The following is a 27,708-nucleotide window of genomic DNA, read 5'->3' as shown; positions in this document are numbered from 1 at the left end:
TACTTAAGTAGCTTTTGGGGATATCTGTACTTTATTATTCATATTTTTGACAACTTAAAATGTTACTCCACTACAGTCCTGAAGAAAATATGTACTTTTTACTCCCATACATTTTCCCTGGCACCAAAAAGTACTCGTTACATTTAGAATGCTCAGGCAGGACAGAATTACGGTGCAATTCATGCACCTATCAATATAACGAAGTGTCATCCCTACTTCCTCTGATCTGGCGGACTCACTAAACTCAAATACTGCATCTGTAAATGATATCAGAGTGTCTGAGTGTTTAAAAAAAAAAGAAAATCGTGCTCTCTGGTTTAAGGAATTTGATGTATAGCATTGACAATTGATGACAATTGAGTACTTTTTCCATCACTGTACTTAAGTACATTTAAAACCAGATATTTTTACTCAAGTAGAATTTTACTGGTTGACTTTTACTGTTACTTGAGTCATTTTCTATTAAGTTATCTTTACTTTTACTCAACTATGACAATTTAATACTTTTTCCACCACTGTGCAAATGTTTGCATGATGTGTGTCACTTCACTGAAAGACAAATTATGTATACCAGTTTATTTGCAACGGGACACATCTGTTTGGACATTATTCTATTTCACCTGTTCCGTATTATGGATACGGTAGCCCTTTCCTGCAGTCAATGACCAAAAGCTCCCTTTTTGGCCTCATGTGTGGAATTATGTTATTAATATTTAATAAATAATAATAATTCATAAATATTATTTCAGAAAACCTGACAAAAATCCAGTGTTTCTATGTCAAACAATTTTGTTATATTTCAGTCTTCTGTGATTGTATATAATATGTAATATTGGGATGCAAATGCAAAATGTTTATATATTTCAACTCTATATCTGACATGGTACAGGTGTTTTCTATTTTTAAGCCCAGAACCATGTGTGAGGTGTTGTAAAGTAGATTTGTTTAAGACCACCAATAATCACTCGGTGTGACCCTGATTCAGCCCACTGCAGTAAAAGGTTCAACTTAAAGGGCATGTTCTTTTTATTGTGGCTGTTTTAATCTGTTTTAAAGATATCAAAACATGAATTGCTGCCCATAGACCATCAAAGGCCATCAATATTTTATATTGGTCATTTGTCGCCATCTGTTGGCCTACTCCGCATTTACTGAATTGAAAATAATTACTTTTCACAAACAATGAGGGTGTAAGTAGTCCACTCTAACACATAAGCATTGTACTCTCCTGCATTCTGTAAACTACAGTCAGAATCCAGAAAATGGTAATAGTGGGTTCACAAAGCTTCACAATTTCTGTTGTGAAAGGCCAAAATTATAATACACGCCATTCTGCAATTGAATCCTTACCCTACCCATTGGCAGATGGGGCTAATTCCATGTCAATTTCAGTCGATTGAAGTTAGCTTATATTATATTCAAACCATTAAAGAAACATTTAAATCTGTTCCTGTTGATTAACTCTAATTATTGATGCTTACCTACCTTCTATTGTTAACTTTAACATATTCAAATATTCCAAGGTACAAATCTCAGAACTTCACACAGTAACTGATGAAAACAAGACAACATATACTATTGATACCAAATATTGTCACAATATAAAACTGTGACGTCACACAGGGTTTCACCATGACATGTACAGGTTTCTTTATTGCAGAAGATGAATTGTAATGTTGGAATCTCATTCAGATGTGTCAGTCATGTCTCTTTAAATAGTTTTATTGCACTTTTTTGCTTGTATCCTTTAGAGGGTTCCATGTCTGCTTTGCGCCAAAGGGATAGTTTAGGTGTTACAGGTGGACAGGGAATGTATTTCACAGACACTGTGGAGAAAAAGAAAGAGGAAAGGGGAGGGTATGGGGATACAGGGATGAGTTGAGTTGAGGAGGGGAAGATGTGGGTCAAAATTGGTGGCATGGGTTTGGGGGGCAGATGTAAGAAAATGTCCCTTGCCATTTTTCCTCAACATGTTCTCGATTATAAAATCTAAAGTAACAATACTTTGAGGTTTTCTTCAGAAAATAGAAGAACAGGAATAATGACAATACTTTGTGTATTTCACCTGGCGAAAGAAAGCCCTCCAGCTTTTTTTTCATTTTTTATCGAAGCCATTTCCTTTTAGTCTTTTTTTATTAATGGTTTTGTCCTACAGTCTGTGTCTGTAACTTCAACAACACTCTAACTGTGCTGCTCTCCCTCCCCTCGTGTCTCAAAGGAGGGTTATCAGAAGCAGGATCTCTGCGTCTATGCCGGGGGGGGGGGGGGGGTAAGGCCAGGGGCGAATGGTGAGAGTCATTTGGGGGTTTTAAGGAGGTGGATCAGGGGGGTTGGTGGCTGTTGTCCAAATCCCTCCCACCCGCAGAGTCCGGTCTCATACGGTGGTGACCCTCATGACCACCTCACGGTTGGCCGTGGCGCTGATGCGTGCATCGCTGGGCCTCAGCTGGCTGAGGATGTGCAGGATGGTGTAGCCACAGTGGTGGTTGAGAATAGTCCTAACACGCTGGCCTGCCCGGCCTCCCCTGTCCACCCCGGCTGAACTGTGGGGAGGGTTTCGACCCCCACGCCCCCCACCCTTGCTGCTGGAGCTGACGGGGTCACCCAGGTCCTTGTCTTTCTCATAGTTCAGTACTTTCCACTGCTGGTTCACTGCCTGCCAGCGCTTAAAGATCCGGTATACAGACGATCCCTCGTGAATTATAAGACCTGGACAGAGAACCAGACAGACATGGACAGACAGACATGGGCAAGTAAGAGAGAGAAAGGGAGAGAGAGAGAGAGAGGACAGGTATGAACGTGAGGGATGCAGGAGCGATACAAGTGGTAGAAGATAGAGAGACAGTGAATAGAAAATAGGTGGATAGAAGAGGAAGGCAAATGTATGGAGAGAAGTGAAAGATTGCAGAGTGTGAATAGCCAGACAAAGAAGGAAACAGATAAAAGGACACAGAGAAAGAGAAGGACAGGAGAGAAAGTAAGAACACACTCTGGGGGAAAAAAACCTTTAAGGCAGAAATGATTGTCGGCTACCTTTGCACAAGTATGCTGTAAATATTTAAACAGTCTGGATGTACAAGGCTCTTGAGAAGTGGCTGTACATTTTCAGCATTACATGTCACACAGACTACGACCTAAGTGAGATGAAAGCCCAAACAGAAACGAGCAAAACAAACAAATTGCTCTCACTAACTAAATTATACACACACACACACACAGCTGACAACTACAAGGAGAACTGACCATGAATGTTAAAATGATCAATAGTTAATAGCGTTTTTTTATTGCTTTGTGGTGAATGTGGTGAATTCTCAAAACTCTTACTACAAAACACCAAACTGGTAACACTTGTAATGCAGCTAGTCTCAAATACCCTCAAATATGTCCTGTTTTTTATTTATTTTTTAGATGTTAAATTAATAACTAAAGTTAATTTTTAAGACCACATTTGATAACATTTATTTATAAAAAGATCTGTCAGCTGAAGTTTGCGGAAGGGGCACACTGACTGGACCAGGAAAAGAGTACCCCCCTATTCTCCATAATAAGTGGTTCCTTCCAAGGTGCACCAAGGTGCAGATACGTTACTTCAGTGGAGGAGGAGAGAGAGTGTTTGGTGACACATACCTCATTTGATTTGAATTTAGCTGCCGGTGATGGGCAAGATTCGCAGGAACTATTTTGTTCCAACTAGATCCCCACACCTGACAAACTGAGCTCATTAATAAGTTCAGTGATTGCCTAAATTCAACACACCTGGTCTTCCAGGTCGGTTAAATAAAAAACATGCCGTGCCTGCAGCACTCCAGTACTAGGGTTGCCTACCCTTGGTATTGGCCGTAGGGATGCATTTCTTTCTTGTTTTGGACTGTCTGGATTATTTTCATATTGGTACGGTATTGAAATTGAGTTACAGCACTGTAGGAGCTAGAACAACAAGCATTTCGCTGCACCATCTAAATTGTTTATGCAACCAATTAAATTTGATTTGTTGCACATATCTAGTCTTGTCAATACCTGATTTTTTAAAAACTTATTGTGAAATAAAATCACAACAGTCATCATAGTAGTAGTAGTACATTTGAGTATTAATCATACTTTTATGTTTCTACATTGCAGACATACATTTTCATTATGTAGTTCTCAAAATCTGTAGTAGACAAACCGGTTTACATTTAGAATCTTTAGGTTTACCAAACATTTAAGCGATCATCAATTAAGAGCGATCAGATTATGTAACAGTAAAATGTTGTTTAACAAAACATGTATTTCTACAGTAGATGAAACACTAAGTTTGGAGACAAAGTGACTGTATGATTTTGTGTGTTTTACTTAGTCAATTGAAAGTGTGCTTTGAGTTTTGAAGAAAATGCCTTTATGATTAATTGTTTTTGAGTTTTGTACTAAGAGTTATGAAAATGTACCGCGCATACTTGTGAAAACTGCACCACTGAAATAAAAAAAACTGTAGGATGCTTCACCTTGTCAAAGTTCAGGTCAGACATAGTAACTGTCAGGAGACCAATCACAAAAGCTTATGAAGAGAAGGTAGAATATCTGTAAACTGTTTAGATCCTAGACCTAGTGCTGTAACACTGGAATGTTTCAACCACCCTTCCTACATTCAAACTCTGGGAGCATTGTCACGCCCTGACCTTAGATGTCTCTGTTTTCTATATATTTTGGTTAGGTCAGGGTGTGACGAGGGTGGGTACTCTAGGTTTTTGTATGTCTAGTTTTTTTTGTATGTCTAGGGTTTTTGTATGTCTATGTTGGTCTGATATGGTTCCCAATCAGAGACAGCTGTTTATTGTTGTCTCTGATTGGGGATCATATTTAGGCAGGCCTTTTTCCCACTTTCTGGTGTGGGATCTTGTCTATGTGTAGTTGCCTGTCAGCACTATAGTGTATAGCTTCCCGGTTCGTTTGTAATTTTGTTCGGTGTTCATTCTTTTAAAGAGAATGTACGCATACCACACTGTGCCTTGGTCTCCTTCATATGACGAACGTGACAAGCATGTAGGTATTCTCCTTTGTTGTCATGTGCAACTCTACTCATACCTGCAATTGCAATCACAAAAGCTTATGATTATCTTTGATAGTATATCAGTGAGGTCTACGTTATAGAACCTTCTAGCTTACCTATGCACACAATGTCCATGAAGCCGTACATGCCATAGCAGATCTGGAAGAGCAGGTCCTGGCGCTGCCACTTGGCCGAAGGGCTGAGGGACGACCACACCAGCCAGGAGATGCTGGCGATAAGGAACAGAGAACCCAGGATGATGGCTGCTATCTGCACCTTCTCTATCACTGTCAGAGAGATGGCTTGCCACTGGAGAGAGGGGGGTATACAGAGAGGGGGAGAGAGAGGGGCGGTGGAGAGAGAAAGAGGGAGGTGGAAGGAGGGAGAGGTGGATCAATGTGTGTGTCTTTTTGGTGGAGATAATTATCTGTGCACTGATGTCATGCAGTTGCAGGAAGACGTGAAAAGGTGTTTTGTTACATTTGTATCTATTTTCGGAGCATTGGAGTGCTTATGTTTCAGCATTCACAGAATACCTTTGATTTGGTATGGAAACCCTGAGGTGTAGGGCAGCACTTGTAGTCACTTACACCCACATGTGTACACACAAACAGATCCTGTACCTGCAGTGGGTTCTTGGTGCTGATGGCCAGGACCTGGTACTTGAAGTAGCAGAGCTCACAACTCCAGGAGCCTCTCTCGCTGATCCAGCGGATGAGGCAGGGCTGGTGAGTACAGCGCACAGAGCCGTCACAGCGACACGGGCTCAGCAACTCCCCCTGCAGGACACAGAGACATATGCTTCAGTTAAATCTCTCTAAATATCTACTGAAGGCATGGGCAACTACTCCGGTCTTTTGATCCTAGACTTTTGGTCCAGACCAGCACTAAAATACCTGATTCAGCTAAGCATGATGTGGATGATTCATAGATTTGTTGAATCAAGTGTATTAGTAATGGGTTGCTACAAAAGCCTGCAATCCCTGAGACCAGGCACAAAGCACTGAATCGTTGGTGAAGCTGACACGGATGTTCAAAAACAAGCGTGCACCTGGATCTCTAGAGGCACTTCTGGGTACAGGGTTTTCTTAAGGGTGTTGTTTGAATAGTCATTTGAGACACACATGAGTACACCTACACCTTGGTATCTGGCAGTATTCCTAGATTGCTATCTAAAATAGGACATCCGCCATATTCTTGATTCCCTTCAACATGAGATCCACATAAATATCAATGTCAAGTCGTATAGCCACTGGCTGAGGTTAGAGGTCAGGGTCAGGTGGCTTATCCCCATCATCTTGTGGTTTATTCCATTAAGTCCTGCCATCTAGTCTAGGACATTACTCACTATGGTAGTCTGGATGGAAGAGGACAAGCATTTCCATGGTAATAAGATGGTATAAATTTGCCAGGATAGTCCAGTACAACACATTACAAAATGGAGTACAGGGATTGTGCATAAAAGGTGAGTGATGTTTTGTTTGATGGAAGCAGGTATGTATAGTACAGTAAGAGGCATGTTAATGTCATTGGATAAGTGAGGGGGGCATTACAGTTTGCATTATGGTACATAATAAGACCAGGATACTGTACTGTAACTACCCAAGCACAGGCAAAGAACAAGGAAGTTGTTGAATGCAGAACATTTATTTAGCTCACATTTCATGATTGAAGTTGTTAATGAGAGAGAATGTACAGCTGTATAGCTTTACATGATTTGGGAGAGGATGACATTGCTAATCCTGACATAGCCCCCACATTAATTGTAGATGATTGGCACCAGGTTGACACACTCTCAAGAGATATAATGTTACTCACATTACATCATGAAAGTCCCCAACATAATGAAATTGAAAGTGGCTTTCTTGTCCCTCAGTATGTTCCTCAGTACACAACAATATAGCAAGGCATACCATGTGGTGCTGGGCCCAGTCAGGTCTTTGACAACAATACACTACATGACCAAAAGTATGTGGACACCTGCTCGTTGAACATCTCATTCCAGAATCATGAGCATTAATATGGAGTTGGTCCCCCTTTGCTGCTCTAACAGCTTCCATTCTGGGAAGGCTTTCCACTAGATGTTGGAACATTGCTGTGAGGCACTAATGTTGGGCGATTAGGCCTGGGTCGCAGTCAGCGTTCCAATTCATCACAAAGGTGTTCGATGGAGTTGAGGTCAGGGCTCTGTGCAAGCCAGTCAGATTTTTTCACACTGATCTCAACAAACAATTCTGTATGGACCTCGCTTTGTGCACAGGGGGCATTGTCATGCTGAAACAGGAAAGGGCCTTCCTCAAATTGTTACCACAAAGTTAGGAGCACAGAATTGTCTAGAATGTCATTGGATGCTGTAACATTAAGATTTCCCTTCACTGGAACTAAGGGTCCTAGCCCGAACCATTATTCCTCCTCCATCAAACTTTACGGTTGACACTATGCATTGGGGCAGGTAGCGTTCTCCTGGCATCCGCCAAACTCCGATTCGTCCATCGGACTGCCAGATGGTGAAGATTGATTCATCACTCCAGAGAACGCATTTCCACTGCTCCAGAATCCAATGGCCGATGCATGGTGATCTTAGGTTTGTGTGCGGCTGCACGGTCATGGAAACCTATTTCATGAAGCTTCCCATGAACATTTATTGTGCTGATATTGCTTCCAGAGGCCGTTTGGAACTCGGTAGTGAGTGTTGCAACTGAGGACAGACAATGTAAGCTTGTGTGGGCTACCACGTTGCGGCTGAGCAGTTGTTGCTCCTAGACGTTTCCACTTCATAGTAACAGCACTTACAGGTGACCGGGGCAGCTCTAGCAGGGCAGAAATTTGATGAACGGACTTGTTGGAAAGGTGCCATCCTATGACGGTGCCACGTTGAAAGTCACTGAGCTCTCCAGTAAGGCCATTCTACTGCCAATGTTTGTCTATGGAGATTGCATGGCTGTGTGCTCGATTTTATACACCTGTCAGCAATAGGTGTGGCTGATTCCACTAATTTGAAATGGTGTCCACATACTTTGTTTATACATGTAGAGTGTATAACAAGCCATACCGTGCGGTGCTGGACCCAGTTAAGTCTTTGACACATTCAAATCAAATAAAAATCGAACTTTATTTGTCACATGTGCCGAATACAACAGGTGTAGTAGACCTTACCATGAAATGTTTACTTACAAGCCCTTAACCAACAATGCAGTTCAAGAAAGAGTTAACAGCATCAATGTAACAGTATAACTTTAGACCATTCCCTCGCCCATACCCGGGTTCGAACCAGGGACTCTCTGCACACATCAACAACAGTCACCCACCGATTGAAACGCTATTTAGCGCGCACCACCGCTAACTAGCTAACCGTTTCACATCCGTTACAGTAACACAATAAAATAACAATAATGAGGCTATATACAGGGGGTATCCCGATACCGCGATACTTGCATAAAAAGGTTGGATGGAAACCTGGTTACTGAGAATTTGGTCAAAAACATTGTAATGGCTTATTAGATTGAATAAAAGTTTCGTAATGTTTAGGTTGCTATGAGTGTACTGATATAAGTATGACACAAGACATCCAGGCAACCTTGAAAAATAAAAAACGTTACATTTGAGTTGTGCCTGTTGTTCTCACACATCTGCCCTCTCATTGGCTAGAATGGTCTCCTCCCAACTGACATACATTTTTAAAATAAATGTCTTTCCATTGTTAGAGCGGCCACTTGAGTATCTGATCAATATAATGGATAATATGTGGTAGTGACGTGTCTCTAGGCTTTCGAGATGGCATCCGTTTCCATTTTTTTTTTTTCTTTTACGGTCTCAACCATTGCAAGTCAAAATGTGATTGGTTGATTCCACTTTCACTCGCGGATGCTGCTCCAATACAGTTGAATTGCAAAGGCCTCCTGTCTAGCTTCTGAAGGCCTAGCCAACAGCTAAGCTAGATAGCTTTATTTTTACCCCCAGAGACCACCAAATAAAAATCCTGATTGGATCTTTTTTTTCTCTTCATTGTTAACCCTTTCCTTTCCAAAACAAACTGAAGACATTAAATCCGAATTTTATTGAAATATTATTGAAAATATAGGAATTAAATAAAAATTCTAACTAAATGTATATTTAAAAAAAATACAACAATTATAACCCTAACCCTTCTCTGAAGGCCCTTACGGTTCCCCACTGTCCATTTCCTTCTCCTCTTTGTTTCTCTCTCTTTCGCTTGCTGTGTTCCCCCCTCATATTGTTTACCTTTCTCACACTCTCTCTCTCCTCGTGTGTGTGTGTGTGTGTGTGTGTGTGTTTTTGTGTGTGCTCAGATTCCAGATAGCCACAGGGCTGCTGTAGAGACGGAGAGGAGAGAGAAGAGGAAGGGAGGACGGTGACTGGAAGGAGGGGTGGACGGTGAGTCAGCGCACATGTCTCACTGCCTGTTTGCCGGCATGGCCATCCAGAAAGCCAATGGCATCCCACTGGACACAAACAGGATAAATCAACATTGTTTTAATGTATTGTGATGCAGAATCTACATTGGATTTGAAAAAAGTAATCAACTCTTGTTTTGAGGGTGAAATTTCAACCACAGGATTTGATCTGCACACATGGGTGGCAGGTAACCTGGCGGTTAAGAGCGTTGGGCTAGAGATGGCAAGGTGGAAAAATCTGCCGTTCTGCCCTTGAGCGAGCCAGTTAACCCCCAACAACTGCTCCCCGGGTGCTGATGACGTCGATTAAAGCAGCCCCCGCGCCTCTGAATCAGAGGGGTTGGGTTAAATGAGGAAGACACATTTTGGTTGAATGCATTCAGTTGTGCAACAGACTAGGTATCCCCTTTCCCTCATGGTAACCACATTTCAACATAGACAGACCTTGTATAAAATACTTTTAATTTGTACCTTAAAAACAATGATAGTGGATATAACCTTGAAAAACGATCTTAATTTTCTAAATACAATAGGCAGGGCAGCACTTCCTACTGGAGAATTGACCAAACTACAGCTACCCCATGTTCTCGCATCCAAGGTTTTAACCAAGCCCCGCTTAGCTATTTGTCACTGACTATTACCAATATGCTATCGTTAGAATGATTGTTGAGAGATCTCAACTCAAAAACGAAATAGATTCTTTGTTGTTATCAAAGTAATTCCAAAGGGTAGGTTTAACAGATCAAATGAAATGTGACAATACTTGATCAATGATCAATGATGCTATTCAGGCCGCAACACAATTCAATATCACTAAATATCATGACATTTTAAATCAACCAAAGCTTGAAACCCTAGGCATACTGTATAAGTCATCAACACCAATTGTTTGAATTCAACCCAGAATTCAACAAACAATATACCATATAGTATGCCTAGGGTTTCAAGCTCCAGTTGATTTAAAATGTCATGATATTTATGGATAATGAAGTGTTTGGTTGTCGACACAACCAAATATCAACATTTGAAGGAGATGTACAGTTGAAGTCGGAAGTTTACATACAATTTAGCCAAATACATTTAAACTCAGTTTTTCACAATTCCTGACATTTAACCTCTAGTAAAAAGCAGGTCAGTGAGGATCACCACTTTATTTTAAGAATTTGAAATGTCAGAATAATAGTAGAGGGAATAATTTATTTCAGCTTTTATTTCTTTCATCACATTCCCAGTGGGTCAGAAGTTTACATGCACTCAATTAGCATTTGGTAGCATTGCCTTTAAATAGTTTTTGTTTGGGTGGCCTTCCACAAGATTCCCACAATAAGTTGGGTGACTTTTGGCCCATTCCTCCTGGCAGAGCGGGTGTAACTGAGTCAGGTTTGTAGGCCTCCTTGCTCGCACACACTTTTTCAGTTCAGCCCACAAATTCTCTATAGGATTGAGGTCTCCAATACCTTGACTTTGTTGTCCTTAAGCCATTTTGCCACAACTTTGGAAGTATCCTTGGGGTCATTGTCCATTTGGAAGACCCATTTGCGACCAAGCTTTAACTTGAAAGCAACATCTCAAGACTGATGTCTTGAGATGTTGCTTCAATATCCCTCATGATGCCATCTATTTTGTGAAATGCACCAGTCCTTCCTGCAGCAAAACACTCCCACAACATGATGCTGCCACCCCCGTGCTTCACGGTTGGGATGGTGTTCTTCGGCTTGCAAGCATCCCCCTTTTTCCTCCAAACATAATGATGGTCATTATGGCCAAACAGTTCTATTTTTGTTTCATCAGACCAGAGGACATTTCTCCAAAATGTACGATATTTGTCCCCATGTGCAGTTGCAAACTGTAGTCAGTTTTTTTTAATGACGGTTTTGGAGCAGTGGCTTCTTCCTTGCTGAGCGGCCTTTCAGGTTATGTCGATATAGGACTCGTTTTACTGTGGATAGATACTTTTGTAACCGTTTCTTCCAGCATCTTCACAAGGTTACCTTGCCTGGGGCGGCAGGGTAGCCTCGTGGTTAGAGTGTTGGACTAGTAACTGAAAGGTTGCAAGTTCAAATCCCTGAGCTGACAATGTACAAATCTGTCATTCTGCCCCTGAATAGCCTAAACCCACTGTTCCTAGGCTCTCATTGAAAATAAGAATTTGTTCTTAACTGACTTGCCTAGTTAAAAAAAAAAGGTCCTTGCACTTTTCACACCAAAGTCCGTTCATTTCTAGGAGACAGAACGCATCTCCATCATGAGCGGTATGATGGTCCCATGGTGCATACTATTGTCTGTACAGATGGACGTGGTACCTTCAGTCGTTTGGAAATTGCTCCCAAGGATGAACCAGAGGTCTTGGCTGATTTATTTAGATTTTCCCATGATGTCAAATAAAGAGGTACTGAGTTTGAAGGTAGGCCTTGAAATACATCCACAGGTAAACCTCCAATTGACTCAAAGGATGTCAATTAGCCTATCAGAAGCTTCTATAGCCATGACATAATTTTCTGGAATTTCCAAGCTGTTTAAAGGCACAGTCAACTTTGTGCATGTAAACTTCTGACCCACTGGAATTGTGATACAGTGAAATAGTCTGTCTGTAAACAATTGTTGGAAAAATTACTTGTGCCATGCACAAAGTAGATGTCCTAACCGACTTGGCAAAACTATAGTTTGTTAACAAGATATTTGTGGAGTGGTTGAAAAACAAGTTTTAATGACTCCAACCTAAGTGTATGTAAACTTCTGCTTTCAACTGTATCTTCTGCTTGGATAGTTATATCTGTGCCACTGACTTAGTCTGGCTTTAATTCCAGTTTGTCTACAAATAAAATAGTTATATGTTGGATTCTCATCTCCATCTCAACCAAATATCTAAATTAAATAGGAAGAAATCAAATTAAACTTTATTTAAAGTGTATTTAAAGTCTGATTTGATGTATTCCTATTCTATAACTTAAATGTTTGTTTGAGATGGAAACATGAATCCAACATATCAAAGTTAAAGAATAGGACTAATTCAAATCAAACTTAATTTAAAGTGATTTAAAGTTTGATTTGATTTAGGTTGAGATGGAGATGTGAATCCAACATGTCAATTATTAATTTGTTGACAAACTAGAATTAAAGCCAGACTAAGTTAGTGGCACAGATGGAACTATCCAAGCAGAAGATACATCTCCTTCAAATGTTGTTATTTGCTACATTAACATGCAAGCACAATTCAATTTTACTTTTGTAATACGGTAAATAGCCTAAAGTTGTCACGCCCTGATCTGTTTCACCTGTCCTTGTGCTTGTCTCCACCCCCTCCAGGTGTCGCTTATTATCAGCAGTGTATTTCTCCCTGTGTTTCCTGTCTCTCTGTGCCAGTTTGTCTTGTTTTGCCAAGTCAACCAGTGTTTGTCCTAGCTCCTATTTTTCCCAGTCTCTGGTTTTTCCCTAGACCTCCTGGTTTTGACCCTTTCCTGTCCTGACGCCGAAACTGCCTGCCTGACCACTCTGCCTGTTCTGACCTCGAGCCTGCCTATCCCCTTGTACTGTTTGGACTCGAACCTGATCACTGAACCCCTGCCTGTCCTGACCTCGAGCCTGCCTATCGCCTGGTACTGTTTGGACTCTGACCTGGTTTATGAACTCTCGCCTGTCCCCGACCTGTTTTAACTACCCCTTTTGTTATAATAAATATCGGAGCTCAACCATCTGCCTCCTGTGTCTGCATTTGGGTCTCGCCTTGTGCCCTTATAAAAGTTAAGACGATCTTGCAAATGAATGTAACATTTGACCTTAAAATGAGTAGCACATCCATGGGCACATTTTGAGGTTACTGTAACTATACATTTCTTCTTCAGTCATCATATAAAGCATGCATGTTCAAAATAGCATACATAGATCATCGCAGGTCTGTGGAGATCTTCAAAATCGCTGTAATAATCTGTGCAGAATCTTGAACGGCATTGATCACTTGCACCATGTACTTTTAATGTCATCTCAACTGCAATCCAAGTCATTTGTTTTTTATATTAGTTGAATCACAGTGATATCACATTCCTCTTTTGTACTGTATAAATTAACAAAATATCTGACATTTTGTTCCCATTTGAACTTTGCTGTGCGTTTTAAATGGTTGAAAGTGAAGTGATAAGACGTTAACCAAAAAATATCAGACATTGTTTTTCCATTGGAATTTGGTTGTGCTTTTAGATGGTTGAAAGCATCTTTTTGAGTGGGTGAATATAGGTTGTAATCTCATTGATCAATGTCTCAACCAAATGTTACCCAATTTTCCATGTTGAAATGATGTAGTGCCCAGTGTCCACTTAGGATAAAAACACTTTACAATTACGCACACAAAACGCTCTTGCGCTTTTATGCGGTCCATTTCATGAACATACTTTGCATTTTTACTCCTGAACTTATTTAGGCTTGCCATAACAAAGGGGCTGAATACTTATTGACTCAAGACATTTCAGATTTGATTTGTTTTATTACATTTACATTTGAGTAATTTAGCAGACACTCTTATCCAGAGCGACTTACAGTTAGTGAGTGCATTCATTTGTATGCTTTTTACTACTAGTCCCCTCGTGGGAATCGAACCCACAACCCTGGCCTTGCAAGTACCATGCTCTACCAGCTGAGCCCCAAAAAAATTCTACAAACAAAATTCCACTTTGACATTATGGGGTATTGTGTACAGACCAGTGCCACAAAATCTAAATTTAATCCATTTTAAATTCCGGTTATAATAGAAGAAAATGTGGAAAAAGTCTCACACTTTCTGATGGCACTGTATGTGGAGTAATCATAGTCAGTCAGTGCTGGTGCTTTGATTTGGTCTTTTCCTTCATTCAATCAGTGATTCTTTCCACTGTGATACATCCTAATTCATCCAAAATAGTAGGACTAATTTCTCTCACCCCTATTGCCCAGATTTTGTTTTCTACATTGAGATGTGTTATTGGTCTCTGTAGTTCATTCTATGAACATTATATTGTATTTGAATCCTGCAACCAAGTGTATCTCAGTCTTGATCAATACTTATTATCGTCAATCAACACTTATTCTCAGCTAACAATCACAGACATGGACAAAACCTTATTTTCATATACAAAGTGAATGTTGAAAGAATGTCTCCATAGAGTACTGAAAACATTCCTGAACAATTCATGGAATGTGCCTGTCATGAACATTATTGGAATACCCTATGAATATCCTGGGAACCAACAATTGCTCGCTGGATTGTATCTTTGCCTCTCTGTCACTATGAAGTATGGAGTATTGAGCATGGGTGGGACCAAACTTGATTCCCAACCTCAAAACACGCACAGAGTGCCCATCATAACAACTTAATATAAATAAGATTTGTTTCTGGGCATATAAATATCCACAGCAGTTGAAGTAGCTGGGTCCAAAAAGAACCAGCAACATTATATAGGCTAATTCAAGGGTAAGTGAATCTGCTCCTTGGGCATAATGCATTATAAATCAAATCATGTAGACAGCTAAGTAACCAATGATTTATTTGTTAATGGGATGTTATGGAGAGACAGGTGAACCAATTATGACAGAGTACCACAGTATGAGTCATAATACCCATAAAACCTAGCAGTCAAACAGGGAAATGGTTCCAATAATTTTTCCACCATTCATTTTCCCATAAGGTATTTTAGAAACACTGTGTTTCATGTAGGCTTACCCTGGCGTGACGTTTTGATAACCGTGTAAATCTCTCTAGGACAAGGTGACTTTTATCAATATATTTGCAAGTATTTACCCCCCCAAAATGAAATGCTAATTTACTGCTAATGTGGCTATAATAAAGAACTACAAATGCCATGATGACCTGCACAAGACTGGCAATAGAGGCAAAGGTCAGAATATCTGGATTAACTATCTAATGTTAGCTAAATGTAGTAATAATTTATACATTTAAATGTAGTAAATGTAATAAATTGGCTACATTTCTTAAAATTGACAATTCTGTGATCTCTCTTGTGCATGTTTTCAATTGACACAATACCTGTTAGCAAAGGTTTCAGTTAGTGATGACATGCAGGAGCTGGCCTTGCAGGGATTTTTAGTTTTGCATGGTCTACTTTGATGCTAATTAACATGTTTGAATCTGAGAGTAAATAAACGTGAATATATTGGTAATATTCAACTTGCTCGAGAGAGATTTACATGGTTATCAAAATGTCACGCCAATGTCAATGGAAGGCAGGTAATGAAATAATCCAAAGAAAAACGTGTTTATTATAGCCTACCCACTTGGCAAAAACTGTTTAAATCAACGTTGTTTCCATGTGATAGACTTCAACAAAACAATATATTGTTACGATGTTGAATCAACCTGGAAAACTGTTTGAATTTGACAAAAGTCATTAACGTAGGGTCATTTCGTATTTTTACCCAACGTTTAACCTAAACCCAATGACAAGGTGACATTTTTTGTTGATTTCACATTGAATTCACATTAGTTGACAACTCCAAAACTAGATGGTGAACTGACTTCTGTGCCCAGTGGGTAGGGTTATAGGTACATATGATGTGAAATTGGCCTTGTGTGAAATCATTGTCAAAGCAAAAGAGATACCAATGCATGTAGGTCTAGATTATTTATGGTTCTCATAGAAATATCAAAACATTATTTTAACAACTCCAATTCAATTGCATGTGGCGCAGGAATCGCTGACTCGCTGCATTTTCCTAATCAAGACACCTGCTGGTAACTCTTAACTGGTTACGACAGCTCATGAGGTCTCCAAAATATATTTAGACTAGGTGTGACTCTAATGACTAAAGAGGCTTCATGCATAGCTTTTATTTTTTACCCATAACAGTAGGAGTAAAATGTCTCTATTCTCACCACTTACAACCAATTTTCTACTCTGAGACGCCCAGGCCGGTTGACCCACAGTGACACAGCATGTTCATCTCTCCATCTCAGGTTGACAGTGTCAACAGGGAGTCACCCCCATCACGAGCCGCTGGAGAACGGCCTGCTAATGATCATGAATATTTGATACCTCCTGACGAGGTGGCTAATTGTGTTTGTCGAAGATAAATGGCAAGCGCCACGGAGGTCGGGCCATCACCTGTTGAGACACTTAACCTGAAGAATCGATGAGGAGAAGGAATAGAGAAACTGTGATAGAAGTGTGATATGCAAACTGATTTTTATACTGTTGAACATACCCTGTGTCAATTGAAGCTTATCCTCAATACTGAGTAAACTAATGGTGTTTTCTAATGCAAGAAAAAACCTCTGAACCTTTCACCTATTACTACCTGTCAGGGCAAGGAGATTGAGGTTGTAACCTCATAAATATCTTGGAATTTTAATTGATGACGACCTCTCTTTTAAATTGCATATAAAACAACTTACAAAAAAAATGAATCCTGAAAAGGGATTTTATTTTAGGAATTAAAACCTGTTTTTCTTTTGAAGCCAGGAGGCTAGTATCAGCTACATTTATGCCTTTACTAGACTATGGGGATATTTTATATATGAATGCTTCCGCTCAGTGTTTGAGATCAATTGACACTCTTTACCATGGCACTTAGAGATTTATTTTAAACTGCAAAACCCTTACGCACCACTGCACTTTGTATACCAGGGATGGCGGGCCTTCTCTAGTCACTCGTAGGCTCAGTCACTGGTATACGTTTATTTACAAAGCTTTTTAATTTGTGCATTTTTATTGTTCAGAAATGTGGTGGGTACTCTCTTCATTCACTTGACTTTATCCTGCTAACTGTTCCAAATGTCCGAACTGAATTTGGTAAAAGGGCTTTTATGTATTCTGCCCCATCGTCTTGGAACACCTTACAAAATACTTTTAAACTGGAAGAACTTGTCCCGATTGGTGTTTTTAAATCACTGATGAAGGATTTTGAGGCTGATTCCCTGACCTGTCAATGTTTTTAATTTGCTCTTTTATACTCGTGAATTCAATGTTTTTTACTAGATTACTTGTAGTTTTTCATGTTGTCTGTCTGTAATTTTTTTGTAATGACTTGGTGCTGCCTATCTTGGCCAGGGTGCTCTTGAAAAATAGATTTTAATCTCAATGAGCCCTTCCTGGTTAAATAAATATATATATAGGTGTATTGTTATTGCACTGTATGTGCAATATAGACAGGGCTCTAACTCCTCTAGCTCCACAATGAAATAGGGTGCAGGCCAGGCAGCAGGCTGTTAGCCAGCCTGCCAGCATAGCGGAGTCTGCCACTAGCACAGTCAGTGTAGTCAGCTCAGCTACCACCATTGAGACCGTGTCTGTGCCTCGACCTGGGTTGGGCAAAACTAAACATGGCGGTGTTCGCCTTAGCAATCTCACTAGGATAAAGACCACCTCCATTCCTGTCAGTATTGAAAGAGATCATGATACCTCACATCTCAAAATAGGGCTACTTAATGTTACATCCCTTACTTCAAAGGCAATTATAGTCAATGAACTAATCACTGATCATAATCTTGATGTGATTGGCCTGACTGAAACATGGCTTAAGCCTGATGAATTTACTGAGTTAAATGAGGCCTCACCTCCTGGCTACACTAGTGACCATATCCCCCGTGCATCCCGCAAAGGCGGAGGTGTTGCTAACATTTACGATAGCAAATTTCAATTTACAAAAAAAAATAAAGAGCTTCTAGTCATGAAATCTATGCAGCCTACTCAATCACTTTTTATAGCTACTGTTTACAGGCCTCCTGAGCCATATACAGCGTTCCTCACTGAGTTCCCTGAATTCCTATCGGACCTTGTAGTCATAGCAGATAATATTCTAATCTTTGGTGACTTTAATATTCACATGGAAAAGTCCACAGACCCACTCCAAAAGGCTTTCGGAGCCATCATCGACTCAGTGGGTTTTGTCCAACATGTCTCTGGACCCACTCACTGTCACAGTCATACGCTGGACCTAGTTTTGTCCCATGGAATAAATGTTGTGGAAACTAGCTCCCTGGTACACAGAAAATACCCGAGCTCTGAAGCAAGCTTCCAGAAAATTGGAACGGAAATGGCGCCACACCAAACTGGAAGTCTTCCGACTAGCTTGGAAAGACAGTACCGTGCAGTACCGAAGAGCCCTTACTGCTGCTCGATCATCCTATTTTTCTAACTTAATTGAGGAAAATAAGAACAATCCGAAATTCCTTTTTGATACTGTCGCAAAGCTAACTAAAAAGCAGCATTCCCCAAGAGAGGATGACTTTCACTTTAGCAGTGATAGATTCATGAACTTCTTTGAGGAAAAGATTATGATTATTAGAAAGCAAATTACGGACTCCTCTTTAAATCTGCGTATTCCTTCAAAGCTCAGTTGTCCTGAGTCTGCACAACTCTCCCAGGACCTAGGATCAAGAGAGACGCTCAAGTGTTTTAGTAATATATCTCTTGACACAATGATGAAAATAATCATGGCCTCTAAACCTTCAAGCTGCATACTGGACCCTATTCCAACTAAACTACTGAAAGAGCTGCTTCCTGTGCTTGGCCCTCCTATGTTGAACATAATAAACGGCTCTCTATCCACCGGATGTGTACCAAACTCACTAAAAGTGGCAGTAATAAAGCCTCTCTTGAAAGAGCCAAACCTTGATCCAGAAAATATAAAAAACTATCGGCCTATATCGAATCTTCCATTCCTCTCAAAAATTTTTGAAAAGGCTGTTGCGCAGCAACTTACTGCCTTCCTGAAGACAAACAATGTATAAGAAATGCTTCAGTCTGGTTTTAGACCCCATCATAGCACTGAGACGGCACTTGTGAAGGTGGTAAATGACATTTAGACCTTAGTGCTGCTTTTGATACCATCGATCACCACATTATTTTGGAGAGATTGGAAACCCAAATTGGTCTACACGGACAAGTTCTGGCCTGGTTTAGATCTTATCTGTCGGAAATATATCAGTTTGTCTCTGTAAATGGTTTGTCCTCTGACAAATCAACTGTAAATTTCAGTGTTCCTCAAGGTTCCGTTTTAGGACCACTATTGTTTCACTATATATTTTACCTCTTGGGGATGTTATTCGAAAACATAATGTTAACTTTCACTGCTATGCGGATGACACACAGCTGTACATTTCAATGAAACATGGTGAAGCCCCAAAATTGCCCTTGCTAGAGCATGTGTTTCAGACATAAGGAAGTGGATGGCTGCAAACGTTCTACTTTTAAACTCGGACAAAACAGAGATGCTTGTTCTAGGTCCCAAGAAACAAAGAGATCTTCTGTTGAATCTGACAATTAATCTTAATGGTTGTAGAGTCGTCTCAAATAAAACTGTGAAGGACCTCGGCGTTACTCTGGACCCTGATCTCTCTTTTGAAGAACATATCAAGACCATTTCAAGGACAGCTTTTTTCGATCTACGTAACATTGCAAAAATCAGAAACTTTCTGTCCAAAAATGACGCAGAAAAATGTATCCATGCTTTTGTCGCTTCTAGGTTAGACTACTGCAATGCTCTACTTTCCGGCTATCCGGATAAAGCACTAAATAAACTTCAGTTGGTGCTAAATACGGCTGCTAGTATCCTGACTAGAACCCAAAAATGTGATCATATTACTCCAGTGCTAGCCTCTCTACACTGGCTTCCTGTCAAAGCAAGGGCTGATTTCAAGGTTTTACTGCTAACCTACAAAGCATTACATGGGCTTGCTCCTACCTATCTCTCTGATTTGGTCCTGCCGTACATACCTACACGTACGCTACGGTCACGACACAGGCCTCCTAATTGTCCCTAGAATTTCTAAGCAAACAGCTGGAGGCAGGGCTTTCTCCTATAGAGCTCCATTTTTATGGAACGGTCTGCCTACCCATGTCAGAGACGCAAACTCGGTCTCAACCTTTAAGTCTTTACTGAAGACTCATCTCTTCAGTGGGTCATATGATTGAGTGTAGTCTGGCCCAGGAGTAGGAAGGTGAACGGAAAGGCTCTGGAGCAACGAACCGCCCTTGCTGTCTCTGCCTGGCCGGTTCCCCTCTTTCCACTGGGATTCTCTGCCTCTAACCCTATTACAGGGGCTGAGTCACTGGCTTACTGGGGCTCTCTCTTGCCGTCCCTGGAAGAGTGCGTCACCTGAGTGGGTTGATTCACTGATGTGGTCATCCTGTCTGGGTTGGCGCCCCCCCTTGGGTTGTGCCATGGCGGAGATCTTTGTGGGCTATACTCGGCCCTGTCTCAGGATGGTAAGTTGGTGGTTGAAGATATCCCTCTAGTGGTGTGGGGGCTGTGCTTTGGCAAAGTGGGTGGGGTTATATCCTTCCTGTTTGGCCCTGTCCGGGGGTGTCCTCGGATGGGTCCACAGTGTCTCCTGACCCCTCCTGTCTCAGCCTCCAGTATTTATGCTGCAGTAGTTTATGTGTCGGGGGGCTGGGGTCAGTTTGTTGAATCTGGAGTACTTCTCCTGTCCTATTCGGTGTCCTGTGTGAATCTAAGTGTGCGTTCTCTAATTCTCTCCTTCTCTCTTTCTTTCTCTCTCTCGGAGGACCTGAGCCCTAGGACCATGCCCCAGGATTACCTGACATGATGACTCCTTGCTGTCCCCAGTCCACCTGGCCGTGCTGCTGCTCCAGTTTCAACTGTTCTGCCTTCTTATTATTCGAACATGCTGGTCATTTATGAACATTTGAACATCTTGGCCATGTTCTGTTATAATCTCCACCCGGCACAGCCAGAAGAGGACTGGCCACCCCACATAGCCTGGTTCCTCTCTAGGTTTCTTCCTAGGTTTTGGCCTTTCTAGGGAGTTTTTCCTAGCCACCGTGCTTCTACACCTGCATTGCTTGCTGTTTGGGGTTTTAAGCTGGGTTTCTGTCCAGCACTTTGAGATATCAGCTGATGTACGAAGGGCTATATAAATACATTTGATTTGATTTGATTTATGTTATTAATGTTGTGCTCCTCAAAATCCTCAGCTTTTTCATGAAGTTGTTTCAAGGCCAACGGTTACCTCTCACTATGTTGGGTAAAAGGCTGACCATAACTAAGGTTGGGATCAATTCCATTTCAATTGCCCCATTAACTGAAATGTACACTACCGTTCAAAAGTTTTTGTCCATGAAAATAACATCAAATTGATCAGAAATACAGTGTAGACATTGTTAATGTTGTAAATGACTATTGTAGCTGGAAACGGCTGATTTTTAATGGAATATCTACATAGGTGTACAGAGGCACATTATCAGCAACCATCACTCCTGTGTTCCAATGGCACGGTGTGTTAGCTAATCCAAGTTTATCATTTTAAAAGGCTAATTGATCATTAGAAAACCATTTTGCAATTATGTTAGCACAGCTGAGAACTATTGTCCTGATTAAAGAAGCAATAAAACTCACGTCAACAGTGAAAAGGCGACTCCGGGATGCTGGCCTTCTACGCAGAAGATTAAGCTGGGCAAAAGAACACAGACACTGGAGAGAGGAACTCTGCCTAGAAGGCCAGCTTCCCAGAGTCGCCTCTTCACTGTTGACGTTGAGACTAGTGTTTTGCGGGTACTATTTAATGAAGCTGCCAGTTGAGGACTTGTGAGGAATCTGTTTCTCAAACTACACACCCTAATGTACTTGTCCTCTTGCTCAGTTGTGCACCTGGGCCTCCCACCCCTCTTTTAAATAGTAATTTACAAGATGAACAATGTCTACACTGTATTTCTGATCAATTTGATGTTATTTTAAAGGACCAAAAATGTGCTTTTCTTTCAAAAACAAGGACATTTCTAAGTGACACCAAACTTTTGAACGGTAGTTTATATTTTCCTCAATGGCATTCAATTAAAAACATTTGGAAATGGAATTGGAATTCCAGTTAACCTTATGAATTGACTGAATTGAAAACACAACTGACATTCAAGTGTTTATCAAGTTGAATATAACCTGGCTATAGGAAGGGCTGATACCAACTGTACCAATATCAAAGCCAAAGAGTAACCTTTTTGTGAATAGCTTACATAGAATCATCATAATGAAACCTCAAAAGCTAGAAAGGTACATGTAAAAATGAACGTTCTCAATTAACCATGTGGTTTTAAAAGAGATAACAGAATCCCTAAAATCTGCATTTTCTTTTCATCACCTATTTCCCACTCTATTGTTCTTTCCCCACCATACTACACTTTACCTAACTGTCCATCTCACTTCCCCCTCTCTCTATCCCTCGCTCTCCTTTGTCTCTTTCCCCTCCCCCGCTGTCTTTCTCCATCTCTTATCATCGCTCCTTTATTATCTTGCTCTCTGCTTGGTTCATATCATTTAGGATGTACTACATAATGAGACACACACACACGCACACAGACACAACCGCACATACACATATGTTGACATGTGCACAATTACACAGAGTTAGTGCTCCAGAAACACCTGACGGTGACAGAAAGGTGGTTATTGTCTCTGGTCTCAGACATGACTTACAACATTCCTCTCTGACTAGACCAGTGTGAAAAAACAGTGTATATGAATTCATGCACAAGGTGATCAGATTCTTTCACCCATATGGTAATGACCACTTTCTGTATAGTTTCTATTGAGAGAACAAATACACAGGTAGATGGAAGAATGAGATTTAACCGACTCAAGTTGATTATATCTTTAATGTAATGTAATGGAGTGGAATAAAGTGTTCATGGTGTGTTTCAGCTAAAACCCTGGGATTGCATTTGGGAGTTGTCCATCTAGACAATCCACTGTGGGCACTCTTGGTTCCATGAGCATGTCTCTCCAGTGATGTTGGATGAATGTCAGAATCTGCCTGCAGTCCAATGCCTTACACATCAGCACTCTTCAACCAGCAGAGGCTGGGTCCATACACGTGCACCACCACCATTACCTCACTGCAAATAACATAGAGCTATAGCCAGCCGTTTCAAGGATATTCTTAGAACCATACTTGCTACACTTTGAAAATGAATTATCATCTAGGATAAAAGACTCCTCGACCTTCCATTTGAAACCCAGTTCCTAAGCTCTTCTTTATCTGCAGTCTTTAGGCTAAATGAGAAAATGTGACCCGTTTAATATACATGTACAGTTAGAGGTTTGGAAGGAATACCATTCCCCAGTGCAGAGGTGGAATAATACACTTGACTGTAGATTTGTGATAAGGTTAGGGCACTATACCCCTAGCTACATGGTTTTTGTCTTGCAGACTCCACAGTCCTCTCTTCATCTCTTATTTCCCTGCACAGTAAGTCCCCATCACGACACTCCTATAAATCAACTCCATGCAATGTTGTCATCTCCACTCTATTAATGGACCCACGTGCCTCCTTTCAAAGGATACCACCAAGCCTAATTAAAAGTGTTCAAAGGTCCTGTCTCATTTGATTCCCTCAGGGGATCCCTATATCACGGGACATGGTGCTGCAATAGAGACTGTTCCTATCTATAAAACTACAGCCCAAAGTTAGACTTAGCTTGGGCCTTTTTTTATTTTGAGCTCTTTGACAAATAGCCCAATTCAAACAAAATGTATTTTAATTTACTCAAGAATACAGGAAGTTGATTTGCTAGAGTAACAGACATTTTCTACCATCACTAATATATTGAATTAGACTTGTTTTTATATGTACAGTATTTCTTAACAATGTTTAAAATATTTTGTGCAAACAATAATCTTTGTTGATTAATTGTGATTGGATGTCATTATAAAAGGGCAAAGGTCATTAAATGCATTACCCACGATGCACTTTACAACTGTATTTCACTTTATTTTCCACCATCATTTGCAAATAAATTCATTAAAAATCCTACAATGTGATTTTCTGGATTTGTTTTTCGCATTTTGTCTGTCATAGTTGAAGTGTACCTATGATGAAAATTACAGGCCTCTCTCATCTTTTTAGGTGGGAGAACTTGCACAATTGGTAGCTGACTAAATACTTTTTTGCCCCACTCTATGTATGTATGTATGTATGTATGTATGTATGTATGTATGTATGTATGTATGTATGTATGTATGTATGTATGTATGTATGTATGTATGTATGTATGGAACAATGTATGTATGTATGTATGTATGTATGTATGTATGTATGTATGTATGTATGTATGTATGTATGTATGTATGTATGTATGTATGTATGGAACAAATTGTACGTGTGGAACAATGTATGGAACAACATGTGTATGGTCTAGTAAAAGACAAACTGACGCACACCCACCAAAAACGTTATAGAGGTGCTGACTAATGAGAAGTAAATTATAAAAATAAAGAAGGTAAGTCGCATACCCTAATTATGCTCCCAAACAGTTAATGCAACCAACGTTTCGGCATGCAGTGCATTCCTTCCTTTATTTATTTTTACAACATGTGTATGGAACAATGTATGGAACAAGATGTATGTTTGGAACAATGTATGGAACAATGTGTGTATGGAACAATGTATGCAACAAAACAACAATGTTTTACCCATTGGAGACATTTCCATATTCTATGTGTTACTTTCTGAAATTAGACTTTTGGCATCCTAATAGGGTCACAATGAATTCAACCAAAATCCTGTTTAAACTCCTCAATAGAAGGAACCTGTATCACTGTCTGTTTTGGCTGCAGCTGGAACATGATGATGCAGAAACGCGTCAACAAAGTTTAAGTTAAAAGGTTTGTATCCGTTTTAGTTATTGGGTTCCAGGAAAATGTAACAGTCTGTATGGAGCCAATATGTCATATTATTATTATTAAAAATATATATATTTTACCAACCCAATCTTGTCTAATCGCTGCAACTCCCCTACGGACTCGGAAGAGGAGAAGATGAAGTCATGTGTCCTCCGAAACATGACTCGACTAACCGCGCTCCTTAAAACCCGCCAGCTTAACCTGGAAACCAGCTGCACCAATGTGTCAGAGGAAACACCGTTCAACTGGCAACCGGGGTCAGCCTGCAGGCACCCGGCCCACCACTAGAAGTCAGGATGAGCCAAGTAAAGCCTCCCCGGCCAAACCCTCACCTAACATGGGTGACGCTAGGTTAATTGTGCCCTGTCCAATGGGACTCCTCTCGGCCATGGCCAGTTGTGGCACAGCCAGGGAATGACCCCAGATCTGTAGTAACGCCTCTAGCACTGAGATGCAGGGCCTTAGACTGCTGAGCCACTCGGGAGGCCCTGCCAATATGGGGTCTTTGGAGACAAAGGTTGGCTTGATCCAAACAGTTTGATCTTTGAACTGATAAAATACATGCTTGTTTGCCATAGCCTAGTAGAGGGATACCTGAGCTTCCCTGCAGTGTGTGCTTATGTATAGACCTGAAATACAGTACATGCAAAGGACCAACTTATAAGCCTTGAAGAAACTTATAGAAATAACCCTGGAAACAATGGGTAGTCACAAGGATCAGGGGGAAGGGTAGCCTAGACTTGGATAGATAGGTGAAGTGCAGGGCTACGGTTGAGGACAGGGGAGCCTACCTGTTCGGGGCCCTGGAAACAGATCCGGCACTGCGGCGAGCGCATGCCACTGTCCAAGCTGCTTGTGAGCGACACCGCGTCCAGGCCTGCTTGGAGCTTCTGATCCTTCTCCTCGAATGCCAGGCTGCGCGGCCGGGGATCGGTGCCATAGTACTCCTCCTCATCGTCCCGAGTAGAGCAGTCGAAGCGTGGCCACCCGCAGCCTCCTATCCCGAGCCCTCGCATGCTGCTCGTGCGCCTGTCTGTGTCTGTGTCTGAATCGGTCTCCCGTCTTGAGCCAGACCGCATGAAAACCAGCACTTTCAGTTCATTGAAAAACATACGGATCCGGTACTTAAACATCATGAACTAGCCCACATAGGCAAAATGCAGCTGTAGGGTGAAATAGAAGGTATCAATAAAGGGAGTTGGATGAATCAGGCATTTAGTTTGCATGATTTGGGAGCCAAAGGGGGCTTTGTTAGTATTATTATTATTATTGCCAAGTGCGAGGCTATTTGTTTCAAGTAGCCTTCTCTAGCTATGGTATCAAAACAAAATATCAGAGGTGTCTATAAAAAGTATGGCTGCCGGGCACAAATCTTGGTCAATAGAAATCCAAATATGACAATGTAAATAGATTGTATCATTCCTTGATACATTTTTTCTGTTACCAAGGGTAGCCTATGATAGCCAATGCGGAAGTTTTTTAATGGATGGGCAGAGACTGTTTATTTTCGGGAGTCAACGGATGCCAATACAAAACCATCATGATAGCTTTCAGTGTGAGCGATTAGCATATCCAAACAGCAATAAGATCAAACGGAATCCCCTCACGTTCATTTTCGACCCAGTCACTCATGGGACAATGCCAAAGCTTGAATTTAACGCGAGCTGTATTTAAGGGGAACATTTAACATGGTTTTGAGCGAAAATGTGATATTCTATTTCAAGACAAGAGCGGAGCAAGATTGAGAGGGGTTCAGAGGAGCTTTGGAGTCTCAGGTATAATATACAATTCTATTAATGCTATGGCATGAGTAATTCCACCGAGTCATTTTGGGGTGTTGCTTTCAGCTGTTTAGTCCATACAAAAAAAGGCCAGTTGAAATTAAAACGAGATGGCAATCATCTCTCTTGTTTGTCCCTCAATGGCATGCTATAGCCATCAGATCACCGTTTTTCTCTTCCCCTGTTTCCTTACCGTGTTTTTTTTCTGGCTGATAGATAGAGAATAGGCTACGTCCACACTGTTCCCCCTCCACACAAGTCCGAGAGACACTACTATCCAACGTGTTTGCATTTTAAACAGAATCGGACGAGAAACCAAAAATGTGTAGAAAAACGCACATCACTTTGCCATTGAATTTCCATGCTGCTTTTTTATTCTTTCTGCAATGATCCCTGCACAACACAAACCAGGAAGAACGAAGATGCCAGGGAAGAACCCCCCAGAATAGGCGAACGAAGCGATTACTTCGCTATGCCAGTTAAACTTTGCCATCAAATAACGGGTTCGTTTACTACCAATAACTAATTTCACCAGTTCAATTAATAACAATAAGACGTTAATTTACATGGTTGCGCTGGAATACTTGCTTCCGACAGCAGACGTGCCTCCATCGAAATCTGATAACTGGAGGATCCTGCCATGGAAATGCATGCTAGCCGAATTGAAACAGATGTGTTTATCTATATTGTTGTTGTCGAATCATTTTCTTATGATTATTCCTTCCTCCGTCTATCGGTAAAGCAAAAAGCTCCACCGTTTTGCTGCGCGTTGGCAGAAGCCGCTGTCCGAGGTGCTGATTTCCATGTGACGTTGCGGCCACGTGTTAGTCAGAGTATCCCGGGAAATCTAAACGGTGTATGGACAAG

At 40.9% G+C, this 27,708-nt stretch overlaps 1 protein-coding gene across 1 annotated transcript; it reads right to left on the bottom strand.

Annotated features, from left to right (window-relative positions):
• Positions 1-903: 903 nt before the first annotated feature.
• Positions 904-27,708, bottom strand: LOC109902981 (E3 ubiquitin-protein ligase MARCH9-like). The gene is made up of 4 exons (XM_020499686.2): positions 25,852-27,708; positions 5,650-5,805; positions 5,143-5,335; positions 904-2,709 (listed from the first exon to the last, which is right to left on the bottom strand). The coding sequence occupies exons 1-4, from the start codon at positions 26,194-26,196 to the stop codon at positions 2,375-2,377; spliced, it is 1,029 nt and encodes a 342-aa protein (XP_020355275.1). The 5' UTR covers positions 26,197-27,708; the 3' UTR covers positions 904-2,374.

This window comes from Oncorhynchus kisutch, linkage group LG1 (assembly GCF_002021735.2).
Source record: "Oncorhynchus kisutch isolate 150728-3 linkage group LG1, Okis_V2, whole genome shotgun sequence".
In the NCBI taxonomy this organism is placed as follows: Eukaryota; Metazoa; Chordata; class Actinopteri; order Salmoniformes; family Salmonidae; genus Oncorhynchus; species Oncorhynchus kisutch.
Note: the sequence above shows the minus strand (reverse complement) of the source record. Positions and strands in the feature narration are given on the sequence as shown.

Coding starts and splice junctions, on each gene's coding strand:
- LOC109902981 (XM_020499686.2), bottom strand. CDS start 26,196: ATGATGTTTAAGTACCGGATCCGTATGTTTTTCAATGAACTGAAAGTG. Junction 5,806..25,851: donor GTTTCCAGGGCCCCGAACAG/GTAGGCTCCCCT, acceptor TGTGTCCTGCAG/GGGGAGTTGCTGAGCCCGTG. Junction 2,710..5,142: donor CATGGACATTGTGTGCATAG/GTAAGCTAGAAG, acceptor TTCTCTGTCCAG/GTCTTATAATTCACGAGGGA.